We start from the raw sequence: 18,176 nt of genomic DNA, 5'->3' as shown, positions 1-18,176 counted from the left end.
ATACCTGGTTCGAGAAAAGACAATTTCACCTAGTGACATATAAGGGTGGAGGTAATACAACTATGCAAGTTAGATTGACTTCTTCTTAGTAAAAACATTTGGAGGAAAAACTATATAAACTGAATGGTGTGATACGTGTGAAAAGTACTGATACTTAACATAGGCCGATGATCCTTGATTTTCGAGACTTTTTATTATTAAGAACACAAATTCTCATTGAAGACATGACATATCCGTCACAACCTGAAGACGGATACCATTTTACCTCACAATGTACCCACTTTTTCTCTCTCTGCAACACTATTCATGTGGTCCCCTTTCTCCACTAACCCATTTTGTTACCATTTTATCTCACAAAATATTCGCCACAAATGGTAACCCGTCACAAGGGAGACCAATGGTATTAAGAAATAGGCCACTTGTGCTCCATTGTTCGCTCAATAAAACTATAAACAAAGCGTCTTGCTTGTGACGGGCTAATCCCGTCACAAGCTGAAGACCTCTCACAAAAAGCGAGAGGGGACAAGGTGGAGCACCCCCCATGTGCTTCCCACTCACCTCTAAATGGGTATTTTGTGAGAGGAAACGGTATCCGTCACAAGCTTGTAACGGATATCGCCGTCTTCATTGAGATTTTGTGAACTATAAAAGGTTCAACTTTGTTTCTCAAAGTCTTACATTTAGCTGAGTTGCTAACTTTTAAAACCTTTTAACACTGACCCCTCTTGAAACTACCCACTTGGTATGGAAATTACTTGTATATTTTCCAAAGAGTAAAGCTAATATTTCAGATGTACAAAGTCTACAAACAGAAAACATTCAGTAATCAGTACATTATACTCTGATAATACAAAATGCTATCAACTGACTACATTGAGCTTCCACTATCATTTACAGGTGCTTAAAGATCCATTTGATTGTACTTTGAGCCATACCCTATTTACACAATTCCGGCAATGACAACCGATAATCTCCAGCTCCACCAACTCTAATATCTTCACTGCTCTCTCTTCTTGAAGCGTTTTTGACATAACCTTATTACTAAGAAGTGTACATTGTAGGAGTCAGAACTCGGTTGGTTAATCATATAATTTACATGTAAGATACAGATGAGATGATCCTGCTAAACCGGTAGTCTTTACTCTTTACTCCCAGCCCATCAATGTTTGCCACACAGTTTTTTCGATTTTTTCCCTCGGAACTGAGATGCAGTCGCCTTCATTGAGCAAGAATCGGTAAACTTCACATTCCCGGTGTTCAATATTGTGTCTTCCAATCTCAGCCTGAAAAGATGTACACATCCACCACATGAGTCATTTAAATGTTTCACCAGAACAAAGGCAAGTAATGTTTGGTTTTTGCAGTAAGAAAACATCATCAAGACGGAGAATGCTGATTTTGAGTACCACCCTGACACCCTTCACATGCATTTAAAATTCCCTATCCTGTGTAGTGTCAAGATGACGTCGGTGAGAGGGTGTACTGAAATTTAGTGCGCGGAGATTTTAGAGAGCTGTTTTCATCCTTCAATAATGTGTCACTCTAGTGGAAATGCAAATGGAAACGGAAATGAACAGGAAATGGACATATGAGTGCTTAAAGCAGTCTTATCTAAACATTTTAAAATGCACAGCTTAAGCACTATTATCCAAACATGTTAAAGGCATAAAGTATACATGAGATGTAAAGAGTGAGATAAGATGATTTGGGTTAGTACCGAAAAGACGCATATATTGAGGCTCTTCAAAGCAAGGGTCACATGATAAATAACTAGGGGCCTCCCTCTTCCAGATAATTCCACGGGGTTGGCAACCAGCAACTCTGTATCAGGGCCCCTACTGACCACAGCGACTTTTAAAGGTTGAATAAGTTCATTAGAAAGACGAGAGCATAAGGCGCTTTGCTTGCTAGAGTCCACTATCTTCTTTCCGTCAGCTTGTACAACAAACAAATCTATCTCACAGTTTCCATTCTGCTTTGTGGTGCCCCGGCCATATGCTATCTGTTGCCACAATAGCAATGCTTTTAGCTGAAAACTCAAAAAGACGGTTTCAAATGACGTATAACAAAAATTATGGTGACAATAACATCAACTGACTGCTGTTTCAATATATAAGAAATGCAAAGAGAGTTTATTAAGCCATTTTGCTTTATTCCCTAGCGTTCCTGGGCCAAAAAAGGGCTAGCTCTCGGTTTTGTTGGAAATAGAAAACATCCAGAATACTTTTAACAGTCTCACCAGAATTTCACATCATAACAGTAATCATATTATTCTGCTTACCTGGATGTTATAGTCCTTAAGCGTCCTCATAAGGTCGTAAAGAAGACCATTGTAGTCTCGGCAAACAATTTGGATTAATGTATGTGATGGACTAAGAGAATTATCCATTGAGACGGAGTTGCAAATGCCGTCTTTGTCAGGGTTCTCAAAATTGAAAGCTTCATCTGTGATTGCAGAGCGAAGGAATGTAGATGCTTGAGAAAAACCAGTAACTTCAATGTCAACTTCTTCTATGTCACAAACAACTTCATCTCCCAGAACAACTCGTAAATGCTCTTTTGTATCCTCCTGCCTCCTTTTCGTATGCATTAGTTCCCTAAATAACATTTACAAATTTACAATTTAGTGTTTAGCCTTTCAACCAGACACTATCCTATAGCATCTAATCATCTATGGCAAACATGAGACTGAGGCTAATCACTATATTTTCTCTTCAGATGTCCAGGTCCTTGCTAACCTATACATGAATGCTACCTTACTGAACAACTTCTAGTTCGACAGCCATGTCGAGCTATGTTACTCAAGCCATGTCCAGGTAAGAATTCCAGGTGTCGAACTCTCGACAAAGTGTCCAAGTGTCATACCCAATTCAAGTGTCGAGGATATAGGTATGTGAGGTAATATGAGGAGGTCCACATAATTTGCATAGGTGTACTTGTTTCTAACAAACTCTTGATCTGCATAATATATTTTCCTTTTCCTTGTTTAGACAATGTATTTCGGCAATCAAATATCTCGTGAACGAGCGACCATCTCTCCTCCAAAAACATAAAAGGACAATTCATCCATTTAAGCAATTATATCACAAGATCTAAGCGAATAGGTACGAAATCGGTTCAATAGAACATTAAAGTAAACATAGGCCACGCCTCAGGGCTCACGAGATGACTCTGCTATATTTTAAGAGGGGAAAAATAAAGCACAAGAAATTACTGAACCTGGTATCAGTGATGAAAAAAATGTCCAATACTTTCCCGTCCGGAGTTGTAGATACCTTCACCCTCTGTATATAAAGCTCAAGTTCACACAGCACTTCAGTGACATCTGCCATGAAAAAACCGCGAAGTATCAGGATCAAGTTGAGAAGCCTAATCCAAAAGAATGGTGTATAGCGAACAAAAACTTTATAGGCTGCTAAGATGACAGACAAATCCCACAAAATTGCACAGAACAATGAATCATTTTCATTACCATTTCAACCAATTACAATGATAAGACGGTCCTATAGAATGATGTGTTCGAGGTGAAGAGTTACGGTTTTAAGGCGTCTTTCAAGCATACCTTACCCAAGACTGCTACAAGATGTATCCCTGGATTCCAATATTCAATCAGAACTACTTAAGTGATATTTAGTCCAGATAAGGATCTTATATTGCCAAACTATTTAAACAAGTTTAAGGACACAAAAGGCTTCTTCATATAACCATAACTTTGTAAACATCAACGCAAATTACACAATGAATAGAAAGGCACAACAAGCATCTCCAAATATACCGAAACATATAAAAACAAGTTAATGTACTCATCTTTTAACCGCAGACACTTGTTTACCTTTTTTTTGCGAGGGGATTCAAACAAAGATAAACAAATGACTGGAATAAACGAAGTAAAATTTAGCAAAACCAAAGAAGTATACCATGTAAAAGCCCCATTCGATCGTGGCAGCAAAACTTCAATAAGAAAACATTAGGAGGTTTAGGTGGGTGCTGCAATTCCTCCCTGTAATAAGAAATTCCAGAAGCTGAAGAACAAGTTGGACATGCTCCCACCAATCTCTTCTTCACCAAACCCCATCTTGTTGTTGCTTTACCTATTACCCACATTACTATGTAACACCATTTCCCATCTGTTGCAAAATCTGCAATATAACCCATACTATTTTGATTACAAAAATCCGTAAAATAAGCTGTAGTGCACCACGTCATCGTACACCTAGCCAAATCATTGCATACCAGACTAGTATGGAAACGTTGTAAACCGGGTGTATTTCCGTCCTGGTCATTTGTTTACCTTTTTATTTTCACAAATGATTCCGTACTCCCCTACCTTCGTCTTTGTGTCAAAATCAAAGGTAAATAAATGACCGAGACGGGAAAGATTACATTACTTAGTTAATTTGTCAAATTCATTTTAACTAGTCAAACACACACAATTCTTTTGCAATAATATTCTATAGTTTCATCTTTCACACTAAGAATATCTTAATCTTAAGCTTAATCTTAATACTCCTTCCGTCTCGGTCAATTGTTGTTTTTTGGTTTTGACCAAGGAAAAAGTGAGGGGCCAATTACTAGGTGACAAGTAGAACAAATTGAATGTGAATGATCAAATTGTTCATCAAGTTCATTCTTAAAATAGAAAGGACAATAACTCACTGAGACACCCAATATGGAAAATGAAAACAAATGATCGGGACAGAAGGAGTACATAATAATTTGATTAGCAATCATATAACAATAAATCATCAAACACCCACCGCAATTTTAGAAAAAAAAAATTAAAAAAAAAGCCCATAATTATGAAACAAATATTGCTAGTTAATACTCCCTTGGTTCGGTCCAATTCACTACCTGAGTCTACATTTGACCAAATACAAGAAGGGGAATTTGAAAAATGTAGTGAATTGGACCGAACCGAGGGGGAATACAAGGACTTACCAACTCTAGAAATGCATAAGCCAAAGGAGAGAAGAATATGGGAAAGATCACATCCTAAACCAAGTTTATCAGGACAATTAACAGTAATTACAGTTGGATCCCCTTCTTTATCTGGTGGACTCATTACTACAACATCATCATGTAATATCCCCATCTCTTCTCTTTTTCTTTGATTCCAACACCTAGGCTAAATTAAGAACATGTAATATCGTCACCGTCTTAACTATTAGGCTAAGACTTCTTCGGATTTTTTGGAACTAAAATACTAGATAAGATACTCTTTTGTTGTAGTAGTATTATAGTAGTAGTAGTATATAGAGGAACATGTGGGTAGGGAGGGGATACATAAAAAGAAGTGGGTAAGTGGGTTTTCTACTTTTCTTGTAATTTACTTGTTATTGTTTCTTGGAAGGGTGTTTAAGGTATTGTTGATGTTGATTATTTAAAAAATGATAGTTTGTGACTTGCTTTTACTCTCGTAGTGCATTTCTATAGTCAAGTCTTTTGACAAATCAAACATGGTGATATATGTTCATTGATTAGGATATGTTTATTTCTTTTTTTAGTGATTTTGAATATCTTGTGTGGAGATATTTTCTTTAAATAATATGGAGTATCCCATTATTCTAGTTCTAGTAAATAATTTATGTTTACTTTATTTTGTGAGAAAAATTTCAAAAAATGCAAATTACTGATTGGGCCAATCCCCTATTTACTAAATTAATAGGCGAAACTTCAACTTTTCCCGCCTAAAACATATTTCCTAGAATAGTGCTTGCTATTTTTAGCATATACTATAAGTGTGTAAATGATAAGTTATATATGAATATAAAAGCTTTTGTATTTAAATATTTATAACATTTAATATTTCACATTCTGCATAAATTTATCTCCGATCTTTTTAGGATAAGGAATTCTTTTTTAAAGGAACTTATTGATAAAAATTTATTGACTTTTTATGATAAGAAGTTGCGGCTAAAAAATATGATATTAGTAAATATTTGTTAAAATTCATTGACTTTTTATGATAAAAATTTGCAGCTAAAAAATACGGAGTATGTTATTAGTAAATATTTGTAAATTAACATCATTAATTTCTCGGTAAAAAACAAAAAAAAATTAAAAAAAAAAATACTCATTTATTATTTCTTACGATTTAAATTTTTATTTATTTCTCTAATCAAAATACATTAAGAAGAAACATGAAAAATAAGTGAATTGTCAATTTAAATTCTATAAATAATACAATGCATATATTGCATGGAGTCTATATTAGTAACTCTATAAATACCGCGCATTCATTGTGCGGGGTCTAAACTAGTTAGGAATAAAAAAATTGCATCCATTTAGTTATTTCTATTGTGACTTGTAAAAAATGTGTAATTTAATTATCAACAAGACTACAAGTAGGTTAAATGTGACCCAGCTAACAGTCTAACACGCCTCTCGAATCGTCGAAACAATGTCCGAACAGGTTGATCATGACGAAGACCTATGGCTCGACTGGACCATAATCCGTCCAGGACCCGCCACTAGACCTGGCAAATAGATCGGGTCGTGTCGGGTTCGTGTTCGTGTCACATGTAAACGGGTCACAAACCCTTCAACCCAAACCCGACCCGTTTAAATCTTGTGTCGTGTTCGTGTCGACCCACTTACATAAATGGGTCATCAAGCCTCAACCCTAACCCGCTAATATCGTGTCGGGTTCAGGTCGTGTTTTCGTGTCATGTCAATATTTGGAAAGTTTTAAGTATATCTATGTGATGAAAGATAAAAAAATTAGGATTAATTTATTAAACAAGTTATTCGTGTCGGGTTCGTGTTTAGAGAGCTCAACCCAAACCCGACCCAATTAAATATCGTGTCGTGTTCGTGTCGACCCACTTTTATAAATGGGTCATTCAGCCTCAACCCAAACCCGTTAATTTCGTGTCAGGTTCGTGTCGTGTTTTCGTGTCGTGTCATTATTTGCCAGCTCTACCCGCCACACCTCCAACCCCTCAACGACCGGTTCAGGGTCAACCAGGCTTAACCCGACCCTAAGCCAGCCATACCAGCCTCTGTTAATTTACGAATGATTAAGATTTTCTTCTTGACCTATGCATAAAAAACAAAAGTAAATAGAGAAACAATATCAAGGGAATTCTAGGAAATTCTTGTGCATGATCAGTGGTGCATTTAGATGGGGTTAGCAAGGACTCTCGTCCTCATTAGCCAGGGAAAAATTTGCAAGTTTTGGTTAAAATCTCCAAAATATTTTCAAGTTTCCATTATGTAATTACTTGTTAGCGAGATATTTTTTATAAATAATATGGAGTATCCCTTTATTCAAGTTCTAGTAAATAACTTATGTTTAATTATTTTGTGAAGAAAATTTTAAAAAATATAAATTACTGATTGGGCCAATTAGGAGTAAAAAATTGCATCCATTTAGTTATTTCTATTGTGCCTTGTAAAAAAATCTGTAATTTAATTATATCAACAAGACTACAAGTAGGTTATATGTGACCCGGCTAATAGTCTAACACACCTCTCGAATCGTCGAAACAATGCCCGAACAGCTTAATCATGACGAAGACATGTGACTCGACCAGACCATGATCCGTCCAGGACCCGCCACACCTCCCAACCCTTCAACGACCGGTTCAGGGTCAAACAGGCTTAACCCTGCCCTAAACCAGCCAGACCAACCCCTGGCCACCTCTATTTACTTGCATTTAGGGTTGTTCACTCAGTGGTCCGGACCAAAGACCGGACCGGGCCGGACCAGACCGGATCGAATTTTGTTTGGTCCGGTCCACGGTCCACCTATTTACACTACTTTATTTGGTCTTCGGTCCGGTCCTGGACCAAACCGAATAGACCGCGGACCATGGACCGAAGTTATGTAGGAAAAGAATTTTTAAAATTGTAATATTATTGATTTTATTTTCTACTTTGTTTACACGTATTATAAGATGTGTAATTATGTAGTAATCTAGTAAGAAAATAATGTTGTTTATTTTGATCGTTACGAACTTCTCGAGTTTTAGTTTTATATGCTAAAACATGTCAATGACAATAATATTTGGTCCACTTTAGTCCATTTGGTCCGGTCCACGCGTTTTTATGGTCCAGACAGGACCGGACCAATATTAATATGGTCCGGTCCTTGATCCATCTCTTAACCCTTCTTTGGTCTTTGGTCCAGAGAGTTTGGTCCGGTCCAGTCCCGGACCAATGAACACCCCTACTTGCATCTTAGTTTATTTGTTAATTAATTTACGAATGATTAAGATTTTCTTCTTGACCTATGTATAAAAAAACAAAAGTAAATAGAGAAACAATATCAAGGGAATTCTAGGAAATTCTCATGCATGATCAGTGGCGGATTTAGGTGGGCTAGCAAGGACGCTCGTCCCCGCTGGTCAAGAAAAAATTTGCAAGTTTTGGCTAAAATTTCCAAAATATTTTCAAGTTTCCGTTATGTCTCCCAACCATTGTTGTCAGAATCCCGATTCGATCCTACGATTCTACGATTTTACGATCTAAAAATGCTTGACCGATCCTGGATCCTACGATTCTGTCACGGTTGTAGAATCTTACGATCCTACTCATTTGAAAATCTCGGGAGATAGAATCATAACACGATCCTACGATCTTACGATCCTATGATCCAATTCCATAATAAAAATATTAATATATATTTTTATATTATGACATCGTAAAACTGAACTTTCGTGCAAGTTATAGAAACATGTTAATATATCGATACTAAAATCATTTATTTTATGGGTAAATATTAATAAATAAGTGATTTTATCTCCAATTATATGTTTTTACCAAATAAAAAACTATATTTAGTGAGTTTGTAGGATCTTACGATTCTACGATCCGATTCTACCGATCCGATCCTACCTCCCCCATCGATCCAAAGTAGAATCCCAATCCTAACAACATTGCTCCCAACTATAACTCTATAAGTCCGGACTCCGCTGGTTTAGAAAGGTTGATAAGATTAGTATAAGAACTATTTGTACAAAAAGTTACCAAGTATATTTCGGATTTGAACGTGAATGAAACATCACCATTACAAATAAATGCAAAAAATATACTCCAAAATAAAGGGAATATTCGTTAAATTGTTTCCCTCCTCAAAGGAGCATGGGACAGAATAAAAGTAGGACAAGTTTGTGGGGAGAGGAGTTTAAAACGTGAATTAGGTGTTCATGTAGCCACGTGTAGGGACCTAATTATACTAGCCTGAAATTAAAAAGTAATTTGAAATTACTCTGCCTAAATATGATCCAAAATTCAATTAGACGTGACTTGATTTAGACCTAATGTGAATCTTAATTGAGCAAATGTTGCCCACGGGGTGACCCCATTCATAATCACCCGATCGGAATTGGCTCCATTTAAAATGAACTGAAGTTATCCAAAATGATGTAAAATTACTAGTATTAAGTCATACTCGTATTTGTGTTATATTCTTATATACATCAAAAATAATTGGTCTATTGGTTTCAATGCTCCGTTATAAATAAATAATATTGTAAATACTTTTTATTAGGCCATGTTTGGTACTCAGCAGATTAATATTAGTAGAAGCAGATCGGTCAAGCAGATTATAAATGACAGATTGGATTGACAGATTTGACTAGTATATTTCAATTAGCAGATTTAATAGAAGTGTTTGGTAATTAGCGGATTTAGGTTAATATATTGTTATATCTATGTGTAAATTGTTAACAGATTCATTTTTCACAATCTACTGCTGGTGAGAGCAACATATTGGAAAACAATAGATTTGTGAGTTAAACCTCAAATTAGTATATTTGTGAATCAAATATGCTAAAAGTCTTGAATATGCTAAAAATTTACCAATCCGTCGTTTACCAAATATTCCCTTAGTCAAATTAGAAACTAATTAAAGTATTTTAACCGCTGATCTCACGTGATTCATTACCAAAAATGATGCCGAACCTGAAAAGGCCCTACCCAATCGGTAACCGAAATAAAATACATGACAAACCCGCCTTAAACTCGAGACAATTGACCCATTTGCCCCTATAAAATCACACGAACACAACTACACAATTGTTAAGAAAAGTTGGTGAATTGCATAGAAGTTTTCTAGGCAATGGGTGCCACGTACATATTTGTGAAATGTGAATATAGGGTAGGCAAGTTTGGTAAAGTATAGGCAAGTTGTTCTCTAGATTAAGTGACTAAAATACTGGTCATTTCAAAACTGGTTTAATTTGCTTCTTGAATTGTCTTTTTACTATCGAGTGTAGGCCTATAGGATCTTGCATGTGATATACGGAATATAAGATTCCTATTACTTGTTTTCAGTGCTACAATTTTTTAAGGGTAGTGTTAGGTGTCAAGTGTGATACACAATACAAAGCCAATAACTTGAGCAAAGCGTCTCTTTATTGACGGGATATCCGTTTATAGCTATAAACGGGTCAAATATCCACCTATTTTAAGTAAAATGGACCAAATGTCATTACCTTAACATCAAATGTCACCAGTACCATTTTCATGTGATAAACTACCTGTTGTATCTTAGGACATGACACTGGTGACATTTGACCTGTTTTGCTTAAAGTCAGTGGATATTTGTCTCGTCCATTGTTATCAGAATCGCGATTCGATCCAACGATTATACGATTTTACGATCCAAAAATGCTTGACCGATCCTGGATCCTACGATTCTATCATAGTTGTAGAATCTTACGATCCTATTAATTTGAAAATTTCTAGAGAGGGGATCACAATACGATCCTACGATTTTACGATCCTACGATCCGATTCCATAATAAAAAAATTAATATATATTTTTATATAATGACACCGTAAAACCCAAATTTCGTGTAAGTTGTTCATACAATGATACTAAAATCATTAATTACTAATATTTTATGAATAAATATTAATAAATAAGTGTTTTAATTTTCAATTATATGTTTTTACCAAATAAAAAATTATATTTAGTGAGTTTGTAGAATCTTGCGATTCTACGATCCGATTCTACCGATTCGATCCTACCCTCCTCTTTGATCCAAAGTAGAATCCCGATCCTGACAACATTGGTCTCGTCTATAGTTCTAGACGGATATGAGCTGTCTATAATGAGAATTTGTGTAACTTAAGTTCAAGCACAAATTTTCTTACGCAGACTGTTTCACATGCGACCAGTAGAGAAGTGATCACGTTTTGATAAATAGTGACCATTTTTTATTAAATAGTGACCACTTTGTATGTCTAAAAAATGATTTATTTTTTAAAGTCGTCAATATTTACCCAAAAGTGATTACTATTGACCAAAAAATGATCACGTTTTGCAATAAAACACGGGCTACAATTATCGCACAAGATAATGAGTGAAGTTCAAGAGTTAGTTTCATTAAGTCATAAATTCTCACTTATAACGGTCACAAGCTTTTAACCTCTCACGCCTATTAAAGTAACGACAATTAGGAGAACAAGTGGGAGTGAGGGTTGTGACTTGTGAGAGATCTCAAACTTGTGATGATCTCGAGTGAGATTTGTTGTTTTTTTTTTTGGGTCTAAACCATCCGGTAATCCGAACCACATTGGGCCGACTAATCCGGATTTCGGGGCGTGTCCAAGGATTACGGTATTTAAACCCCTCCCAATCGCAGTTGTGGGGGATCGATCCGCAGACCTCCCTACCAAGCGCAGCCCCATGCTACCACTGCGCCAACCAACGATTGGTAGTGAGATTTGTTGTTTATAAGGTGATTTTACACTAATATACTTATAAAATAATGAGTAAATTATCAATTACACCCACGTCAAATACACATTTTTACATTAACTCCCACGTCAAATTTTTTTTTTAAATTACACCCACGTTAATGGCTCAGGTTAAAAATTGCACCCCATCCCATTTTCAGGTGAAAAACCGTGTAAAATGACAGATTTGCCCAGCGTGTTTCTACTTGTGAATGAACTGTTAAACTCTTCATTCACTTCCCCCCTTTCACTTTTAACCCTAATTTCATCCCCAATATTTCCCCAAAATCGTCCCCTTTCAAATTCCCCCAATTAAATCTTAGAATCTTAATTATTAGTATATTGATCATCCGTCACCATCAATCACGTTAATAATCATATGTAAGTTCCCCTTTCATCTCTTCTTTGTAATTTGTTTGTTGGTTAATTTTTAATTTTTGATTTCTGTTGCTATCAATCACGTTAATAATCATTGCTATGGAATTATTCAATGTTGTTTATCCTAATTTGCGACTTTATGAATTCTGGGTATTGTAGGAAAGATGAGCAGCAACGCGTCTATAGTTCAGGGTATACAGGATAAGATTGATCGCATATTGGGTGAGGCTCCAAAACTATTTCAGCGTTTAGATGTTGTTTTGGCACCAACCGCCGTGTGGGATTTGACTAGCCAAGATCCGGTACTCCGACTGCTTCGGCCTCTTCTCGTGAATATCCCAAGTCCATCTCACGCTCTGAACCTTGGTGGTGTCGTCTCAAGTAGTAAGTTGCAGTATCCATAAGAGTTAGGTTTGTTGTGATTTTGTGATTTGCAACTACCAGTTTCATTTACGTTCGCAAAATTATGATAGGCTATAACTTGTACTTCCAAATGGGAATGTTGACATTGGTGATCTTTCCCTGTCAATGGCTGTGCCGAAGTCTGGCAGATATCATCAATCTGTTGCAAGTCGTCATTGGTAATTGTTGGGCGATAATGTAGGAAGATGTCGCACACCCGTTTCATAATCACCTTGGTCGGCTGGTTGCGCCACCTCTATCTTATTTTCTGTTGTATGTAAATCTATGTAGACTTTAAATTGAGAATGCTAATGTTCTTGTTCAGATTAGCAATGCTATGTTACTTTTGTTGATGAAGTTGGTAATAGAACTTCTAAAACCAGTTGATCTGCTACACGGAAAATGCCGGAAAATTCTTCAAGAGTGCATTTAGATAAACTCTTGCTTAAAGATGACCTTTCAATCATTTAGTAGTTTTTAATAGGGACAAAGTCAAGGCGATATAGTAAATCTAAACGAGTGTCAAATCGTGCATAAATGAACTGAAATGACCAATTCGGGAATTATTGTCTTTGATTCTTTGAAAATATCTGAAAGGCTTAAATAACATTGAGTTAGGTTTGTTGTGATTTTGTGATTTGCAACTACCAGTTTCATTTACGTTCGTATGTTTGGTCCATTGCGGGAATGGTTGCCGATAAACGGGAGGAATCAAACAAACGGTGACTAATGAGGTGCTCCTTCTTTTTGAAAGGATCCGAAATGTCTTGTCTGGGATGCGATGGTGGATATATGCCGTGCGAGTAGGAGAATTGTGAACCTCCCAGAAGGACAACATGAGTACCTCAGGATTCTGGATGTTTATTGTGATCATTTAGAGTCCCTACACGAAGACAAGCTTAGAGAAGAAAGGCTTCGAGAGCTTGACTCTTCTCCTTCTTCGATGACGATTCTGTAGATGAATGAGTGTATTCAAAGGGCGAGGCAAGGTATGGAGGTTGGGGGTTCTAGCATCTTTGTTGAACAATATGTTGTATTTGCACCTTTGATGTATTTGCACTTATGTAATGGATGCATTAAGGGATGTATTTGCACTGATGTACGGTGATGTATGCTAGAGTAGTGTTTCAATTAGAGTACTCTTTCAATTAACAGTTGTACTGTTGAACAATATGTTGTAATTCAACAAATTTCTTTCGCTCATCTTTGTCGATTCATCGAGCCTGTCTACGCTAACCAAATGCAATGCCAAAAATTGCGAGTGTGTAATTGTCATTGCCATTACAAAAATTGCCATTACAAAAATTGTCATTCCCACAACCAGTACAACCATTTCAGACAAATATTAAAGAAATTGCAGTGTGTAATTAGACTCTCAATCACGGTATCGTCGTACTCCGTAGTATATAACAATAAATTCACCCTGTCTCTATTCGTCACTTCGAGGTTCATATTTATCAGCATAAAATTGCTTGGCATATACCCTATGTCTTCGTCCTCGGCATACGAGAACCCATAAAATCAATGAACACATGACTCCGCGGATACGAGTACTAGGCCTATATAGATCCACTTTGTGTATACAATCCAAAGGCTACATTCTCTCTTTGAATTCATTTGGTTGTACAATGTCGGTGTTAGCCTTCTGTTGTCGTGCATATCTCGTTCTTATTTACTCGTTTTGCCTCACAAACGTAGTTCTTCCACACCGCATTAACTTGATTAAGGTAGTCACTCGTTTTGCTTTCAATGGGTTGCTCATCAATACCACTATGATGAGTGCTTTCATAGCTACTTTCAATTGACATTTTAAATGAATTTCTAACCCTAATATTCAAAAGAGAACCTAATTATCAAGAACCATGACAAGATTAAATGGAAACGAAATTTATTGAATACAAATTAATAAAATTGAACACATTGAACAAAAACAAAACAATGGGGAATGAATTACCTTGAGGATTAGTAACACAATGAAGCAAATCAAATTAGGGGAAATATAAGAGAGAATGATGAAGAAGGAAGGGAAGGGAATGAATGAGAGAGTAAACATAAAACACACACAAGGTTAATAAAGAAAGGCAGAAGGGCAAAATCGTCCTAAAAATATGTTTTATCCCAGAAATTTTGAAAATTGACGGAAATTTGGCCGGATTCCGATATTGGGTGCAATTTGTAAACTGAGCAATTAACTTGGGTGTAATTTAATAAAAAAATTTGACGTGGGAGTTAATGTAAAAATGTGTATTTGACGTGGGTGTAATTGATAATTTACTCTAAAATAATAGATCCAAATACAATCTTATTAATGAGTACTTAACAAATTCGTTTCATTATAAATTTGTGTAAAACTGTTTTATATAAGTATTTGTGTAAGTAAAAAACTCTTATAGCCTTATTAAGTCGATTTTTCTAATGTACATGTGAAAATGTTAGAAAAATGTCGAGATAACTTAATAAGAAAAACGTAAAGAATTATTCCCAAAAAGATGTTGGTACCACATGGGTAGAAACTCCAAAGAGCAGCAAAAGGAGATGTCCACTAAAAATAGCTTAGTGTCTACTTCAAGTAAAGAAGATAAAGAGTAGTCGAGTAGCTAAAAAGGCAGAGAGCAATGTTGTGATTGGGCAAGTACGACTCCTCTTGTGATGAATATATCCGTCATAAAATTTGTGACGGATTAAGTATCACCCACATAGAAGATAAGACAAAAATAAAAGTCCCCAGTAAATTACAAATGACTTATCTTTACTTATTCAAGTGAGTTTTATTTGACCCGTCACAAGTTTGTGACGGATATTACCCGTCATAAATGGGAAACTATGATTGGGCAAGATCACCAAGCCAGACTCGTACATTTGGCGGATGACCGCACGTTGAGCTTTTGCGCCTACGTCCTTGTGTGACACCACTGTTTGACGTACCCATGGTGGCCAGACAATATACCAAAGAGCCATCCAATATACTCCCTTCTATTCCAAATAATAGAATCCCATGTCCCATTTCCGTACAATCAGAATCGTCCTCATTGTCTATTTTTGGTAAGTGTTGTGTGGTCCAAATTCAATTCCATTTCCGTCTATTCACATAACTGTCCCATTGTCCTTTTTGTGTGGTCTAAACTCACTTTCTTAATTATTGTGCCATTTTCACAATGGGACGGTTATGTAGAATATGAGAGAGTATTTCTCTTTTTTACACACCTATTTGAGAGTAACTTTTTAGGATATGTCGAAAGTATCTTGAGATATCCTATTAGAAAATAGACACTTATGTTTATCTATTGAATTAGCTCAAAAGGAATATTAAGTAATTTTAAACCGTACAAAATAAAATAAATTTACTTACATAATATGGAAGATGGTTCACAAAAAAACTTATTAAAAATAAAAATAAATAACTACTCCCTCCGATTCAGACAGATGTAAACATAAGCAAAAAGTAATTATTTAAGAAAAGGTGGAAAAGTGAGAGGTAAAATAGGAAATATTGATTGGGGTCACATGAGTTTAGATGGATTAAATAAGTAGTTGGTGAGTGGGTAAGTGGGTGGTAAAGTTGTAAATAGGTAGTGGATGTAAGGGTAATTTAGTTATTATTCATGCCAAATATGGTATGTTACCATTGGTGTGGTTCATCCATTTTAGGTAAGTGTTACCATCTGTCTGGATCGGAGGGAGTATTAAATACGCTCTGAAATGAAAATAGATAACTTTTACCATACTCGTATATGCTAAGATATATATTGACCACAAATTCTCCGTTGTAAACAAGAATAATTTACAACGGAGGTATAAATCCATGCGTAGGTTTTGGTAAGCGTAAATTATATTCTACCAACATAATCTTATTACTCCACCAGACATGCATTGTTTACAACGGAGGTATAAATCCATGCGTAGGTTTTGGTAAGCGTAAATTATATTCTACCGACATGATCTTATTACTCCACCAGACATACATTGTTTACAACGGAGGTATAAATCTATGCGTAGCTTTTAGTAAGTGTAAATTATATTCTACCAACATGATCTTATTACTCCACTAGACATATAGAATCAAAACATATAGGTTGATCTCTTAATGCCTTAATGGGGGTAAAATTGTCAAGTGCATGTTGTACTAAGTAGGGGTGAGCAAAAATATACGAAACGGTTTTAATATACAGAATTACGGATACAATACGGTATACGGTTTCAATTAAACGAATTTCCGTATATACGATACGGTTTTCAAAAAACCGTAACCGTATCTTATCCGGGTCGGGCAAAAACAATACCGGGTATACGGTTTCTGATATGGTTTTTGAATAGAAATAAAAAAAACCAAAAATATCTTACAAAAACTAAATAATTTAACCAAAATCACTTTAACTTGTCCACTTTTTTTTTCCCTAATGCATTTCAGCATTTGTATAATGAATATTGAAATTTTGATTATTCTAATATGTAACCTATTATTAAATTCAAGTTAGGGTATACCGGTTTTATCGTGTATGCAATAAATTGAATAACAAACAACTGAAATCCGTATCCGGGTATACGAAAACCGGATATACGGAAAAACCTAGTATACGAAAACCGGGTATACGGTTAAACCGGGTCGGATCCGTATCGACAAAATTGTGATACGGTTTTTAAAACCGTATCAGGTATACGGTTTTGCTCAGCCCTAATACCAAGTAAAATATGTACTCCGTTATAGAACTCTCTATTTACATAAGCATAATGACTTTGTAAATTTTTGCGCCCCACTGTCCCAAAGATAAATTAAAAAGACACAACCAAACCTTGTAGAATTTCACATCACATCGTCCCTGAGGTAAATTGAAGAGACACCATTAACAGTTTCACACCAACATTATTTTCGTTCAAAAGTTGGATAGTATGTCCCTCAACTTTGGGCGTGAAATGTGTAGGAAAAATAGTAAACATAGACAAAGACTCCGATCTTAAAAATAATTAAATATTTGGCAGTCTCCAAACAATAAGGAATAAAATAAAGAATAATAATGTGGATAAAGAAGTATGATGTGATCAACTAAACCAATAAGCGTTATCCGTACAGGTTGTTAAGGATATTTTGCTTTGCCAACTTGTGTGTTGGCCAACCACATTGTCTTGCTGTGCTGGGCTCATGGCCTGTGGGCTGCTTTCGGTATCCATTCAAAGAATTTTAATCGTAAAATAAAAATCCGTTTCCTTCACCTTTATTTTTGATTCAAAGATTATTGGATGTTGATTTCCGCAGTACACATTCTACTCATCGTAGTACACCATTGACAATTATATCTCTTTTATTTTTCCGCCCATTTTTACTCTCTAACTTCTCTCTAATATATTCTTTCTAATTTCATACCTTCATTGCCTTCTAATTTCACAAACCCACTACTGAAGCAGTTAACGTCGACTTTGTCGCCGCCACTGACAGTGGTGGTGTTGCACTGGTGGGTCACGATGGTTGTGTGGGATGGTGCCCTTGCACTGGCCACAGTGTTGGGTGTTTTACGTACTACATTGAAAAAAGAAATTTTTGCTTAAATAGGGTCGAAACCCAAACTATTTAACAAAATAGTTCTGGTTTCAAACTATTTACCAAAAATGGGTCCATGTCATCGATTCCGATTTTTTTTATTTTTTTTTTTTGAATTTCAGAGCATGTCGCTGTCCTGGACAACGAGAAGTTGGTTCCATGTTTAGGTATATGA

General features: G+C 35.8%; 1 protein-coding gene across 1 annotated transcript; it reads right to left on the bottom strand.

Moving 5' to 3' along the window:
- Nucleotides 1–743: 743 nt before the first annotated feature.
- Nucleotides 744–5,307, bottom strand: LOC141600102 (ACT domain-containing protein ACR10). The gene is made up of 6 exons (XM_074420291.1): nucleotides 4,939–5,307; nucleotides 3,918–4,139; nucleotides 3,220–3,325; nucleotides 2,282–2,597; nucleotides 1,718–2,002; nucleotides 744–1,283 (listed from the first exon to the last, which is right to left on the bottom strand). The coding sequence occupies exons 1-6, from the start codon at nucleotides 5,090–5,092 to the stop codon at nucleotides 1,146–1,148; spliced, it is 1,221 nt and encodes a 406-aa protein (XP_074276392.1). The 5' UTR covers nucleotides 5,093–5,307; the 3' UTR covers nucleotides 744–1,145.
- Nucleotides 5,308–18,176: the final 12,869 nt, after the last annotated feature.

This window comes from Silene latifolia, chromosome 1 (assembly GCF_048544455.1).
Source record: "Silene latifolia isolate original U9 population chromosome 1, ASM4854445v1, whole genome shotgun sequence".
NCBI lineage: Eukaryota > Viridiplantae > Streptophyta > Magnoliopsida > Caryophyllales > Caryophyllaceae > Silene > Silene latifolia.
Note: the sequence above shows the minus strand (reverse complement) of the source record. Positions and strands in the feature narration are given on the sequence as shown.